Genomic DNA, 14697 nt, shown 5'->3' on the forward strand with positions numbered 1-14697 from the left:
AAACACACCACCAGACGTGGACCAGCCCACCAGAAAGACAAGATCCAGCCTCATCCACCAGAACACAGGCACTAGTCCCCTCCACCAGGAAGCCTACACAACCCACTGAACCAACCTTAGCCATTGGGGACAGACACCAGAAACAATGGGAACTACGAACCTGCAGCCAGCAAAAAGGAGATCCCAAACACAGTAAGATAAGCAAAATGAGAAGACAGAAAAACATACAGCAGATGAAGGAGCAAGATAAAAACCCACCAGACCTAACAAATGAAGAGGAAAAAGGCAGTCTACCTGAAAAAGAATTCAGAATAATGATAGTAAAGATGATCCAAAATCTTGGAAATAGTATAGACAAAATACTATTTGTCTAGTATTTTGTAAGAATACTAAGAAACATTTAACAAGGACCTAGAAGAACTAAAGATGAAACAATGATGAGCAACACAATAAATGAAATTAAAAATACTCTAGATGGGATCAATAGCAGAATAACTGAGGCAGAAGAATGGATAAGTGACCTGGAAGATAAAATAGTGGAAATAACTACTGCAGAGCAGAATAAAGAAAAAAGAATGAAAAGAACCAAGGACAGTCTCAGAGAACTCTGGGACATTAAACACACCAACATTCGAATTATAGGGGTTCCAGAAGAAGAAGAGAAAAAGAAAGGGACTGAGAAAATATTTGAAGAGATTATAGTTGAAAACTTCCCTAATATGGAAAAGGAAATAGTTAATCAAGTCCAGAAAACATAGAGAGTCCCATACAGGATAAGTCCAAGGAGATATACGCCAAGACACATATTAATCAAACTGTCAAAAATTAAATACAAAGAAAACATATTAAAAGAAGCAAGGAAAAAAAAAGAAGCAAGGGAAAAACAACAAATAACACACAAGGGAATCCCCATAAGGTTAACAGCTGATCTTTCAGCAGAAACTCTGCAAGCCACAAGGGACTGGCAGGACATATTTAAAGTGATGAAGGAGAAAAACCTGCAACCAATATTACTCTACCCAGCAAGGATCTCATTCAGATTTGATGGAGAAATTAAAACCTTTACAGACAAGCAAAAGCTGAGAGAGTTCAGCACCACCAAACCAGCTTTACAACAAATGCTAAAGGAACTTCTCTAGGCAAGAAACACAAGAGAAGGAAAAGACCTACAATAACAAACCCAAAACAACTAAGAAAATGTGAATAGGAACATACATATCGATAATTACCTTAAATGTAAATGGACTAAATGCTCCCACCAAAAGACACAGATTGGCTGAATGGATACAAAAACAAGACCCATATATATGCTGTCTACAAGAGACCCACTTCAGACCTAGAGACACATACAGACTGAAAGTAAGGGGATAGAAAAAGATATTCCATGCAAATGGAAACCAGAACAAAACTGGAGTAGCAATTCTCATATCAGACAAAATAGACTTTAAAATAAAGACTATTAGAAGAGTCAAAGAAGGACACTACATAATGATCAAGGGATCAATCCAAAAAGAAGATATAACAATTGTAAATATTTATGCACCCAACATAGGAGCACGTCGATACATAAGGCAAATACTAACAGCCATAAAAGGGGAAATTGACAGTAACACATTCATAGTAGGGGACTTTAACACCCCACTTTCACCAATGGGCAGATCATCCAAAATGAAAATAAATAAGGAAACACAAGCTTTAAATGATACATTAAACAAGATGGACTTAATTGATATTTATAGGACATTCCATCCAAAAACAACAGAATACACTTTCTTCTCAAGTGCTCATGGAACATTCTCCAGGATAGATCATATCTTGGGTCACAAATCAAGCCTTGGTAAATTTAAGAAAATTCAAATTGTATCAAATATCTTTTCCGACCGCAACGCTATGAGACTAGATATCAATTACAGGAAAAGATCTGTAAAAAATACAAACACATGGAGGCTAAACAATACACTACTTAATAACGAAGTGATCACTGAAGAAATCAAAGAGGAAATAAAAAAATACCTAGAAACAAATGACAATGGAGACACGACAACCCAAAACCTATGGGATGCAGCAAAAGCAGTTCTAAGAGGGAAGTTTATAGCAATTCAATCCTACCTTAAGAAACAGGAAACATCTCGAATAAACAACCTAACCTTGCACCTAAAGCAATTAGAGAAAAAAGAAAAAAAAAAACCCCAAAGTTAGCAGAAGGAAAGAAATCATAAAAATCAGATCAGAAATAAATGAAAAAGAAATGAAGGAAAAGATAGCAAAGATCAATAAAACTAAAAGCTGGTTCTTTGAGAAGATAAACAAAATTGATAAACCATTAGCCAGACTCATCAAGAAAAAAAGGGAGAAGACTCAAATCAATAGAATTAGAAATGAAAAAGGAGAAGTAATAACTGATACTGCAGAAATACAGAAGATCATGAGAGATTACTACAAGCAACTCTATGCCAATAAAATGGACAACCTGGAAGAAATGGACAAATTCTTAGAAATGCACAACCTGCCAAGCCTGAATCAGGAAGAAATAGAAAATATGAACAGACTAATCACAAGCACTGAAATTGAAACTGTGATTAAAAATCTTCCAACAAACAAAAGCCCAGGACCAGATGGCTTCACAGGCAAATTCTATCAAATATTTAGAGAAGAGCTAACACCTATCCTTCTCAAACTCTTCCAAAATATAGTAGAGGGAGGAACACTCCCAAACTCATTGTATGAGGCCACCATCACCCTGATACCAAAACCAGACAAGGATGTCACAAAGAAAGAAAACTACAGGCCAATATCACTGATGAACATAGATGCAAAAATCCTCAACAAAATACTAGCAAACAGAATCCAGCAGCACATTAAAAGGATCATACATCATGATCAAGTGGGGTTTATTCCAGGAATGCAAGGATTCTTCAATATCAATCAACATGATACACCATATTAACAAATTGAAGGAGAAAAACCATATGATCATCTCAATAGATGCAGAGAAAGCTTTCAACAAAATTCAACACCCATTTATGATAAAAACCCTGCAGAAAGTAGGCATAGAGGGAACTTTCCTCAACATAATAAAGGCCATATATGACAAACCCACAGCCAACATCGTCCTCAATGGTGAAAAAGTGAAAGCATTTCCACTAAGATCAGGAACAAGACAAGGTTGCCCAAGGTTATAGCCACAGCAATCAGAGAAGAAAAGGAAATAAAAGGAATCCAAATCAGAAAAGAAGAAGTAAAGCTGTCACTCTTTGCAGATAACATGATACTACACATAGAGAATCCTATAGATGCTACCAGAAAACTACTAGAGCTAATCAATGAATTTGTTAAAGTAGCAGATTACAAAATTAATGCACAGAAATCTCTTGCGTTCCTATACACTAATGATGAAAAATGAAAGTGAAATCAAGAAAACACTCCCATTTACCATTGCAACAAAAGAATGAAATATCTAGGAATAAACCTACCTAAGGAGACAAAAGACCTGTATGCAGAAAATTATAAGACACTGATGAAAGAAATTAAAGATGATACAAATAGACGGAGAGATATACCATGTTCTTGGATTGGAAGAATCAAAATTGTGAAAACGGCTCTACTACCCAAAGCAATCTATAGATTCAATGCAATCCCTATCAAACTACCACTGGCATTTTTCACAGAACTAGAACAAAAAATTCCACAATTTGTATGGAAACACAAAAGACCCCGGATAGCCAAAGCAATCTTGAGAGTGAAAAATGGAGCTTGAGGAATCAGGCTCCCTGACTTCAGACTGTACTACAAAGCTACAGTAATCAGGACAGTATGGTACTGGCACAAAACCAGAAAGATAGATCAATAGAACAGGATAGAAAGCCCAGAGATAAACCCACGCACATATGGTCACCTTATCTTTGATAAAGGAGGCAGGAATGTACAGTGGAGAAAGGACAGCCTCTTCAATAAGTGGTGCTGGGGAAACTGAACAGGTACATGTAAAAGTATGAGATTAGATCACTCCCTAGCACCATACGCAAAAATAAGCTCAAAATGGATTAAAGACCTAAATGTAAGGCCAGAAACTATCAAACTGTTAGAGGAAAACATAGGCAGAACACTATTACATAAATCACAGGAAGATCCTTTTTGACCCACTTCCTAGAGAAATGGAAATAAAAACAAAAGGGACGTAATGAAACTTAAAAGCTTTTGCACAGTAAATGAAACCGTAAACAAGACCAAAAGACAACCCTCAGAATGGGAGAAAATATTTGCAAATGAAACAACTGACAAAGGATTAATCTCCAAAATTTATAAGCAGCTCATGCAGCTCAATAACAAAAAAACAAACAACCCAATCCAAAAATGAGCAGAAGACCTAAATAGACATTTCTCCAAAGAAGATATACAGACTGCCAACAAACACATGAAAGAATGCTCAACATCATTAATCATTAGAGAAATGCAAATCAAAAGTACAAGGAGGTATCATCTCACACCAGTCAGAATGGCCATCATCCAAAAATCTAGAAACAATAAATGCTGGAGAGGGTGTGGAGAAAAGGGAACACTCTTGCACTGCTGGTGGGAATGTGAATTGGTACAGCCACTATAGAGAACAGTATGGAGGTTCCTTAAAATACTACAAATAGAACTACCATATGACCCAGCAGTCCCACTACTGGGCATATACTCTGAGAAAACCATAATTCAAAAAGAGTCATGTACCACAATGTTCATTGCAGCTCTATTTACAATAGCCCGGAGATGGAAACAACCTAAGTGTCCATCATCGGATGAATGGATAAAGAAGATGTGGCACATATATACAATGGAATATTACTCAGCCATAAAAAGAAACGAAATTGAGCTATTTTTAATGAGGTGGATGGACTTAAAGTCTGTCATACAGAGTGAAGTAAGTCAGAAAGAGAAAGACAAATACCGCATGCTAACACATATATATGGAATTTAAGAAAAAACAACGTCATGAAGAACCTAGGGGTAAGACAGGAATAAAGACACAGACCTACTAGAGAATGGACTTGAGGATATGGGGAGGGGGAAGGGTAAGCTGTGACAAAGCGAGAGAGTGGCATGGACATATATACACTACCAAACGTAAAATAGATAGATAGTGGGAAGCAGCCACATAGCACAGGGAGATCAGCTTGGTGCTTTGTGACCGCCTGGAGGGGTGGGATAGGGAGGGTGGGATGGAGAGAGACACAAGAGGGAAGAGATATGGGAACATATGTATATGTATAATTGATTCACTTTGTTATAAAGCAGAAAGTAACACACCGTTGTAAAGCAATTATACTTCAATGAAGATGTTAAAAAAAAAAATGGTGATTTGTCCTCATTGCAAGAACCACTTGATAGTTAATGACCAAAATTTTCTGTTTCACAGCCAACTTAAAAGCTTTACCTATGGTTCTTCTGAGCATTGGTTTAATAGACTTTTAAAGAATTACTTTGACTTCCCAATAATGTACTTTGTTCTGTGCCTAGCAGGCAGTTAATTCTAGGTGCAGATAATATTTGTAATGAACAGAGCCTAGTAGCTCTGGCTTATAAGGGAATAAACTATTTTTAGTAAGAAAGAGAAATCTTAATGCTTCTATAAAAATATGGAGATTTGTTTTTAAAAAGACTACCTGATTTTGGATGTTGCCTTTTTATTTATTTTGCACAGGGAAAAGAAATGCTTTGAAAATGTGATTAGGTTTTTTTTGTTTCCCTCTTCTTTATACAAATATTAAGGTGACCTAGAGGTTGAGTTTAGCTCTAGAGTTTAGTTATTTTTCTGCTGTCCTCTCTTCCCCCTCCTCAGCCTAGTGTGCAGCACACTGACACACACACACACATACGCAAGTTTCTCTCTCTTTCCTGTTTTGTTCACTGTTGTACTTCTGTTTGTTCTGGGAACAATATGACAAGCTGAGTTCCCTCTAGTGGACAAAACCACTTTTGTCAGCTACTGTGACTGCTGACCAAAGCCAGCAAGGCCAGGCTTTTACTGCTGGTATCGGACCTTTCAAGAATAATATATTCATAGGTAGGAATTCAGTGTGACTCTCTTAAGAGATTGTATCCACAAATTTATGCATGTGTTTACCTAAAATAAATTAATATTTTGGAACCATGCTAAGTGCGTTTGCTTTGTTAATGATTTTGGAACTAAAGGAAGCATCTTTTAATGAGAATCCCATGCGTTGTTATTGAATGCTACGTTAATGAAACACACAGAGTAAAATGAAAACCACAGGGAAACTACTGTACTGTTAGGTCTTTTAGCTTTTGTAAGATCTGAAAAGTATCTTTAACTTAAAAATTGTTTTAGGACTTTTCCACTTGTAAAGTTTTTCTAAAGATTAAATTTAAATTTTCATGTGTCAGTGTTTTATTATTTCCCTTTTGAAAGGTTATTAGTTGCTTGTCCCCTGGATAGCTCCTGAAATATTTTTCCTTTTAAATTTAATTTGTTTCCTTATCTTTCAATGAAGATACTTTACATGGTCATTTGTCTTCTGGGTATTTTTTGGCCAGGTGCTGCTAGTAGGTGGAGATTGGGGAAGCTGCTAAACATCCTCCACAGGACAGTCCCCACAACCAAGAATTATCCAGTCCAGAATGTCAGTAGTGCCACGGTGGAGAACCCCTGCTCTAAAATAACCAACTTTAGACTTGACCACACTTCCACAACAGCAGCACACCAGGCATCGCCTCTTGATGAAATCAGAGAACCTGTCGTCCTCCCCAGGGAGACACTGGCCTCCTGGAATCAACAGGAGAGCCTGCCTGTCTTTCCCCTGTTCAGTGCTCTCTTCTGCCAGGGAAGTTTTCCTCTCCCTTCTATCAGCTGAAGCTGTCTTACAGTATGAAAATCGGAAGACTTAGCATAGATGTCTTAGCCTGATGTCAAGTCATCCATCCTGTCTTTGCATCTGCTCCTAAGTTATCTGTTCAAGGATGACTGTGCCTATTTCCAAAGCTATCATCTTTCTAACTTATTCTAGGCCTTAAGTCTATCAGTGGTAACCTGTCTGGTGCTGAAGTTTTTCTTAAATCTAACCTAAATTCTTCTTGCTGCGGATTAGCTTCAATTTTTGTTTCTTTTTTTGCGGTATGCGGACCTCTCACTGCTGTGGCCTCTCCCATTGCGGAGCACAGGCTCCGGACGCGCAGGCTCAGAGGCCATGGCTCACGGGCCTAGCCGCTCCGCGGCATGTGGGATCTTCCCGGACCGGGGCACGAACCCGTGTCCCCTGCATCGGCAGGCAGACTCTCAACCACTGCGCCACCAGGGAAGCCCCAATTTTTGTTTCTTTACTAGAAAGTTTGCATAATTACCCTTTGTATTCTTGAGGTATTTTGCTGAGTAGCTTCCACACTGTGGTTTTCTCTAATGGTAAGCCTTTTAATCACTTTTATACTTAGCCATTTTTACAAGTCTATTCTGAAATTCCTTTGAGTTGGAAAATGGAGGCTTGAGCCAGATATAGTTTTGTGTTTATGATGCTTTGAAAAAGCATTTTCTGTATTGTTTACAAGTCACGGACCCTAACCCCGGTCCTTTTTCTGCTGTGTTCCTAGTTATTTCTTATATGCTTTATATTCTTTATCCCCTACTCCTGCCATCTCTAAGTATATTACTTGCTACTTACACCTGTTTCACTTGTTTTATTCTTATTGGCTTCTGATTTGTTTTATATTATTCTGGACTTTCACTCCTTGGAGGGTTTCCCTGCTCGTTTTGTATTATTTGCTTATATACTATGCATGCTTTTGAGTCCTCCATCCACACGGGTGACAGTGATGTCCAGAATCAACCACTTTAAGGCAGTCCTCAACCATCCCCTAAAAGTCCAAGTAAATCATCGATAATCTTGCTTTGAACTTAATCCTCTTACAGTTTTACATACTTTTTAATAGCTGGATGATAAAGCAGTGGTGTCCAATAGAACTTAACAAGGTCATGGAAATATTCTGTTTTGTTGCAGCCACTAGCCACATGTAGCTGTTGAGCAGTTGCAATGTGGCTTGTGTGACTGAGGAGCTTAATTTTAAATTTAATTAATTTAAATTGAAATTTAAAAAAGCCTCATGTGGCTGGTGGCTACCTATTGGACAGTGCAGCTGTATCCGATTGCTACCCAAAATGTGGTCCTCAGACCAGCAGCATTGCCATCACCTGGGAGCTTGCTAGACATGCAGAATCTCGGGTCCCTTTAGTTCTACGGAATTAGATCTGCAGTTTGACAAGATCCTCAGGTGACTTCCACGGCCCACTCGAGTTTGAGAAGCACTGATACTTGGCTGTACATTGGAGTCACATGGGGAATTTTTAAAACTATTGCCGCTTGGGCCCACCCTCAGCGACTCTGATTTAATTGGTATTAGGTGTGGCCTGGGCTTGGGTTTTTGTTTTTTTTTTTTAAACATCCCCAAAGTGATTCTAATTATACAGCAAAGACTTGTGGTATTCAAACTTCGTGTGTATCCACATCACCTGGGAATTTGGTAAAAATACAGAGGCCCAGCTCTTTCTTGCTTCAGCAGGTCTGGGTCTGTGTTCTTTACTAGCCCTCCAGTGATTCTGATCTCCACATTTGGGGTTTTTAAATTCCTGATCTGGAAGATAGTTTCCCACTTTGTTGGAAGTCGTCATTTAAGCGAGAATGAAATGCCTTGCTGACTTGAAAGAAAATTGATCTACTAGATCTTTCAGTCATATGACTAAATGAGTGATTTATGAATACTTGTTTTTCACAAAGTGTGCCACTCTTGGTGTTTGCTCAGTGTTTCCCGCGTGTGATTTTTAAAATTAGTTGGTGAATTTCTGGTCTCTAAGACAAGTTTTTCTTCCCCTTTGGACCGTTAGAAGTATCATTCACATTTTGCTTTTCAGAATTGCTAGGAGTTCTGCTCACGACAGCTGGTAGCTTCACTGTCAGTTTGCCAGTTCCTTAAGGTACAAGTTGGAAAGACTCTGGATCAGAATGTTCTATAGTACGGAAGTGTCTCAGACTCAAGAAGAGCCCAACCCCTGTTCCCCACATAGCCCTCAGTCAGTCAGATGCAGCCTGTCAGCTGGGGGCAGTTGGTGTGGAGGGGTGATTTAATGGTGTCTCTGGTACATTCAGATCCCAGCCCATTCCAGACTTTAGGCTACAGGGTCAGGAGTATTGCATTTGCCGTAAGTCTGTCATGGGAGCTGGGGAAGGGAATGGATAACTAGATGAGAATTTTCCTTTTTCTTTTTAAAAATGTGCTGTTAAGTTTTATGTCAGTCAAAAAACTTAATTTTTGTGATCAGGAAACTTTTTGTATGCTAATGCAGCCAACGTTTGTTAGACCAGGAGTTTATTAGCTATTTGTTTCTGGGAAATAGGATAAGAATTGATGAGGGTTTGGGAAACATGTTAGTAAAAAACTCATTTTTCTCTGCAAAAATTAATCGCTATTAAAAACATGTCACAGAACTGTCTTCCTTCTCTGATTATCAACTTCAGTTTCAATCCTTGTGTTTCCTACAGTGAAATTGTGGGTGGAATGTGAAGTGAGTGTGGATTGCTTTTAACCTGTGATGACTTCAGGGCTTTACTAGGAAGTCAGCAGCTTTTCTGTGGCTGTCCCTGCCCAGATAATGGCAGGTCTGAAATCAAAAGTCATCAAATACGACGTGGGAAAGGCGCAATCAGCTTGTGTTTTAGTGGAGATTTAAGTAGACTCTGTGTGACCTCTCTGGCAGCAGTATATAAGAAAAAATGAGACAAAAGAGCCCAGGAAAAGAAGGCTGTCTGCGCACTAGAAGGACACAGATTTGCAGCTGGTTCTCTTAACTGAGGACTTGTCCTAGTAGGAAGCTGTGATCCTGCTACGTTGTGCGGAAACAGCTCGAGAACCAGGGCTCTCCGGGGGCACCCCTTTCCGATGAACTTTAGAGGGCCTTAGACACAGAGGGGCTCTCTTGGTTTCACTTAAAGCAAGAAGATAACTTCTGGGCAGACTGATGCCATGCTTGGGAGCAAGGGCTTGGAGGCCAACCCTCAATAAACAGTTTCCCTCAGTGAAGGAGCTGGAGCCTGTGAGAAACTCTCCAAAAGCCTACGGCCTGGGATGCATTCCTGTGATAGGAGTCAGCAGTGCTTAAGTTTGCCACAGTGAGCTGAGCAAGCAGAAGCTCACCTCTTTCTTATTCTCCTAACCATGGATGCAGACTCCATTGGAAGCTTGTTTCTTGTTGGTGAGCGGAGTAAAAATCAGTAGCCCGCTGGGGCTTACACGGCAGTTGGGGTGAGAAGGCATCTCTTTAAATATTCCTGGTAGGCCTAGGTGATGGCTCTAGACCAGCAGTTGAGTATCACCATGATTTAGGCAAAATTCGAAGCCTGGGAGGTACCCTAGAGGCAAGGAGAACGGGCTGGTTCCATAGATCCAGGGTGGCAAATTGAGAGAAAGGTATGGGAAAGATTGGGTCAAGAAGCATAAGACTTACTCCCAGTTCTAAGAACTGCCCGGCCTTATGTTCCTTGCTTCACGACTAGGCAAATGCTTAAATACAAAACTCAGAAAGGAGGGCACACAAAGCTGATGATAGCAGAGAATCAGGCTATCATTAGAGAATTAGGCCCTTTACAGGTGTTGACTGTATCCAGTATATATTCACTAGGTGGGGAGGGGAGGTTTCTTCCCTTTTGAGGAAGGCGGAGGCTTGGAAAGGCATGGACTGGTGGAATTTGGTGTTTTGAAATGAATGCTGTCTGACCTTGTCTTTCCCTTTGGCTGTGTACCTAGTGTGTGTCAGTTCCTGGAGCTGTGTCAAAGCCCAGAAGGTGGCTTTGGAGGGGGCCCTGGCCAGTACCCACACCTTGCGCCCACGTACGCAGCAGTCAACGCGCTGTGCATCATTGGCACCGAAGAGGCCTATGATGTCATTAACAGGTACAGTCAAAGCCAGCAGGACTGGACACCCAGCTGGGCTCCCGCCTGCTGACAGTGCACTGACCATCGCCATCTCCTGCCTCTCTCCTGTTCATTTCTCAGAGAGAAGCTTCTCCAGTATTTGTACTCGCTGAAGCAACCCGATGGCTCTTTTCTCATGCACGTTGGAGGTGAGGTGGACGTGAGGTGAGTGGGGTTTTTCTCAGGCAGCTGCGTCAGCAGATTCTCGGGTTTATCTGCCATCAGAGATGCCAAGCCCGGGGAACAACACTGGGAAGCTGCTGCCTTGTCTCAGCGAATGACATGCAGAGTAAAGTGTCAGTGACACAGTTCATAATCACTGCAAATACGATACAGATGTCCTCAGGGGTCACTGTCACTTGACTTCTTTTATGTAAATGCCAAAATATGAGTAACACAGAAATAAAATCAAATGCTTTTGTTTTAAAAATGAAAAATACATTTGTTTGGTATGAAAGGATATACTGTAAGATGTAACTGTATACTGTGATATAATCTTTCATCTCTGTGGCATGGGAATGGGAGACATTTTCTGAATGAATTTGATGAAATCCTGAGAATGTTTAACAACTGTGTGAGAATTGCTTTGGGTGGTGCAGAAACCCATAGGGGCCAGTAGGGTGTATGACAAACAGTTGCATGAACTGATGGAACCAGCTGGCTCAAAATGATCATTTTTCTCAAGAATTACAAGTACCTAGCAAGTAGTTTACTCACCTGGCAGGAGGTTGCCTATGAAGCATATAGGGAATTCACTGAATTAGTCAGTACTCAAAGGCAGTGTGGATCATTGAGATTTTATACCAGATTATTATTCTTTAGTCTGATAAATACATTTTTTATGAGCTTTCTATATCAAAGCCATCTTATTGCCTATTTATATTTTCCTCTACACAAGTTGATTAATATTCTGGCTTAACTATTGGTTTGAAAGTATAGGGGAAGAAAAAAACATGAAAGTTGTGGAGCACAAAACACGTTGCAGATAAAAGTAGGTAACCAGGCTGCAAAGACCTTCAGTGAAGGATATTCTTCGGTCTGCAAGTAGCCTAGGTATCTGGAAACCTAGGTACCTGGAGAACTGTCTCTCTACTCCCAATGCTTCTGACACGAAATGTCAGGGTGTTTTTTCCTCGTATTAAACAGTTCTGACCCTAACTACCCAGAGTTAGCACAGACATCACAGGTTAAGGGCTCAGTCCCACAAGACTGCCCCCATCTCAGACAGTGGTCACAAGTAGTGGGTACCCACACTTCTGCCTGACTTGGCTACAAACCAGGGGTTCCTACGACCCCCTTCTCATTTCAGTAATTTGCTAGGAGAGCTCAGAATACTCAGGAGAATTTTTTACTGTTTAACTAGTTTATTATAAAGGATGTCATAAAGGATACAAATGAACAGCCACATGAAGGGGTATATAGGGTGAGGGCTGGAAATGTCCAAGCGTAGGGACTTATGTCCCCATGACGTTGGGATGTGCCACCCTCCCAGCAGGCACAGGGGTGCGTCCACAGCCCAGAAGCTCCCCAGACTCCTTCATCTAGGGTTTTTATGGAGGCTCCACTATGTAGGCATGATTGATGAACTCATCGGCCACTGGGTGATTAACTCAGTCTTCTGGAGAGTGGGCCTGAAAGTTCCAACCCTCGAATCCCATGGTTGGTGCCTCTGGTAACCAGCCCCCATCCTCCAGGAGTCACCTCATTAGCATAAACTCAGGTGTGGTCGAAGGGCGCATTTTATGAATAACAAGACTCTCCTATCGCCCATCAGTCAGGATATTCCACGGGTTTTATGAGCTCTGTGCTGAGGAGAAGACCAAATACATATTTCTTCTTATATCACAGTATCCCGGTATCTGTTGTTAAAAGATAAATGGAGGCCTATTAGCAATTCTGTGAATTTATTTGAGCAAAGATTGATTTGAATGAGGCAGCATCCCATCTAGTGCACAGAAAGGAGCCCTGAGGAGCTGTACAAAATGAGAAACTTTTATGGGTAGAAGGGAGCAGGGACAAGGAAGTTAAACCAGGCAAAAAAGCGGGTTGGCTATGTCCACCAGGCAGATTCCCTCACCGGTGCTGGTCAGGTAATTCCTGATTGACAGGTTTAAGATTCCATTTCTGGGAGGGCAGAAACCATAATGAGGTCCCGGTTTGGCAATGTGGAGTTTAGCACAAGGGACTCCCTTTTGGGCCTGTGGTCTTGTTTTTACACTGTGTATGCCAGTGAAGCCAATATAACTATTGAGGAAAACAGTATTGTGTTGACATCTAAAGAAAAAAGTTAAAAAATGTTTTCCCCTTCTTGTTTTGTTGTTTTTTTTTTTTTTTTTTTGCCGTACGTGGGCCTCTCACCGTTGTGGCCTCTCCCGTTGCGGAGCACAGGCTCCGGACGCGCAGGCTCAGCGGCCATGGCTCACGGGCCCAGCCGCTCCGCGGCATGTGGGATCTTCCCGGACCGGGGCACGAACCCATGTCCCCTGCATCGGCAGGCAGACTCTCAACCACTGTGCCACCAGAGAAGCCCTGTTTTCCCCCCTCTTGGTCACTACATTTTCATCCTGTTCTACAAGTACTCCAAATTTAGCTTTTTAAAGTTTCCTGAGATTATAGGTGAAAGCAAAGAAACCCTGGAGAGATTGCTTTGGCATTTTATCACATACCTTTTTCAGATATGATTACTCTCTAACTTTTTCGTTCTGGCGCCGGTTTCCTTCTGTTTTCTTTTTTTTTTCTGCAAGAGGTGTCCATTGAATTCTGGAGTTCAAAGAGACCCAATAATTGGTTTTTTGTTTGTTTGTTTTTTTACTCACAAATAACCTGTGTATGTTTATTTTGTATTTATTAATTTTTATTAGTTATCCATTTTATACAGATCAGTGTATACATGTCAATCCCAATCGCCCAATTCATCACACCACCACCACCACCCCTCTGCCGCTTTCCCCTCTTGGTGTCCATACGTTTGTTCTCTACATCTGTGTCTTAATTTCTGCTCTGCAAACTGGTTCATCTGTACCATTTTCTAGGTTCCACATATATGCGTTAATATACGATATTTGTTTTTCTCTTTTCTGACTTACTTCACTCTGTATGACAGTCTCTAGATGCATCCACGTCTCTACACATGACCCAATTTCGTTCCTTTTTATGGCTGAGTAATATTCCATTCTATATATGTACCACATCTTCTTTATCCATTTGTCTGTTGATGGGTATTTAGGTTGCTTTTAGGTTGCTTCCATGACCTGGCTATTGTAAATAGTGCTTCAATGAACATTGAGGTGCATGTGTCTTTTTTTAATAAATTAATTAATTAATTTATTTTTGGCTGTGTTGGGTCTTCGTTGATGTGTGTGGGCTTTAGTTGCAGTGAGCGGGGGCTACTCTTAGTTGCTGTGCACAGGCTTCTCATTGTTGTGGCTTCTCTTGTTGCGGAGCATGGGCTCTAGGCGCGCAGGCTTCCGTAGTTGTGGCACGTGGGCTCATTAGTTGTGGCCTACGGGCTCTAGAGCTCAGGTTCAGTAGTTGTGGCGCACGGGCTTAGTTGCTCCATGGCATGTGGGATTTTCCCAGACCAGGGCTCGAACCCGTGTCCCCTGCATTGGCAGGAGGATTCTTAACCACTGCGCCACCAGGGAAGCCTGCATGTGTCTTTTTGAATTATGGTTTTCTCTGGATATATGCCCAGTAGTGGGATTCCTGGGTCATATGGTAATTCTATTTTTAGTTCTT

General features: G+C 40.8%; 1 protein-coding gene across 1 annotated transcript in view; it reads left to right on the forward strand.

Moving 5' to 3' along the window:
- The window catches only part of FNTB (farnesyltransferase, CAAX box, beta), an 85078-nt gene that overhangs the window by 39334 nt on the left and 31047 nt on the right, over nucleotides 1-14697 (forward strand). Inside the window, exons 5-6 of the mRNA XM_032622984.1 lie at nucleotides 10792-10938; nucleotides 11041-11124. Of these exons, the coding sequence (XP_032478875.1) occupies nucleotides 10792-10938; nucleotides 11041-11124 (231 nt within the window). The remainder of the gene's footprint in view (nucleotides 1-10791; nucleotides 10939-11040; nucleotides 11125-14697) is intronic.

This window comes from Phocoena sinus, chromosome 2 (assembly GCF_008692025.1).
Source record: "Phocoena sinus isolate mPhoSin1 chromosome 2, mPhoSin1.pri, whole genome shotgun sequence".
NCBI lineage: Eukaryota > Metazoa > Chordata > Mammalia > Artiodactyla > Phocoenidae > Phocoena > Phocoena sinus.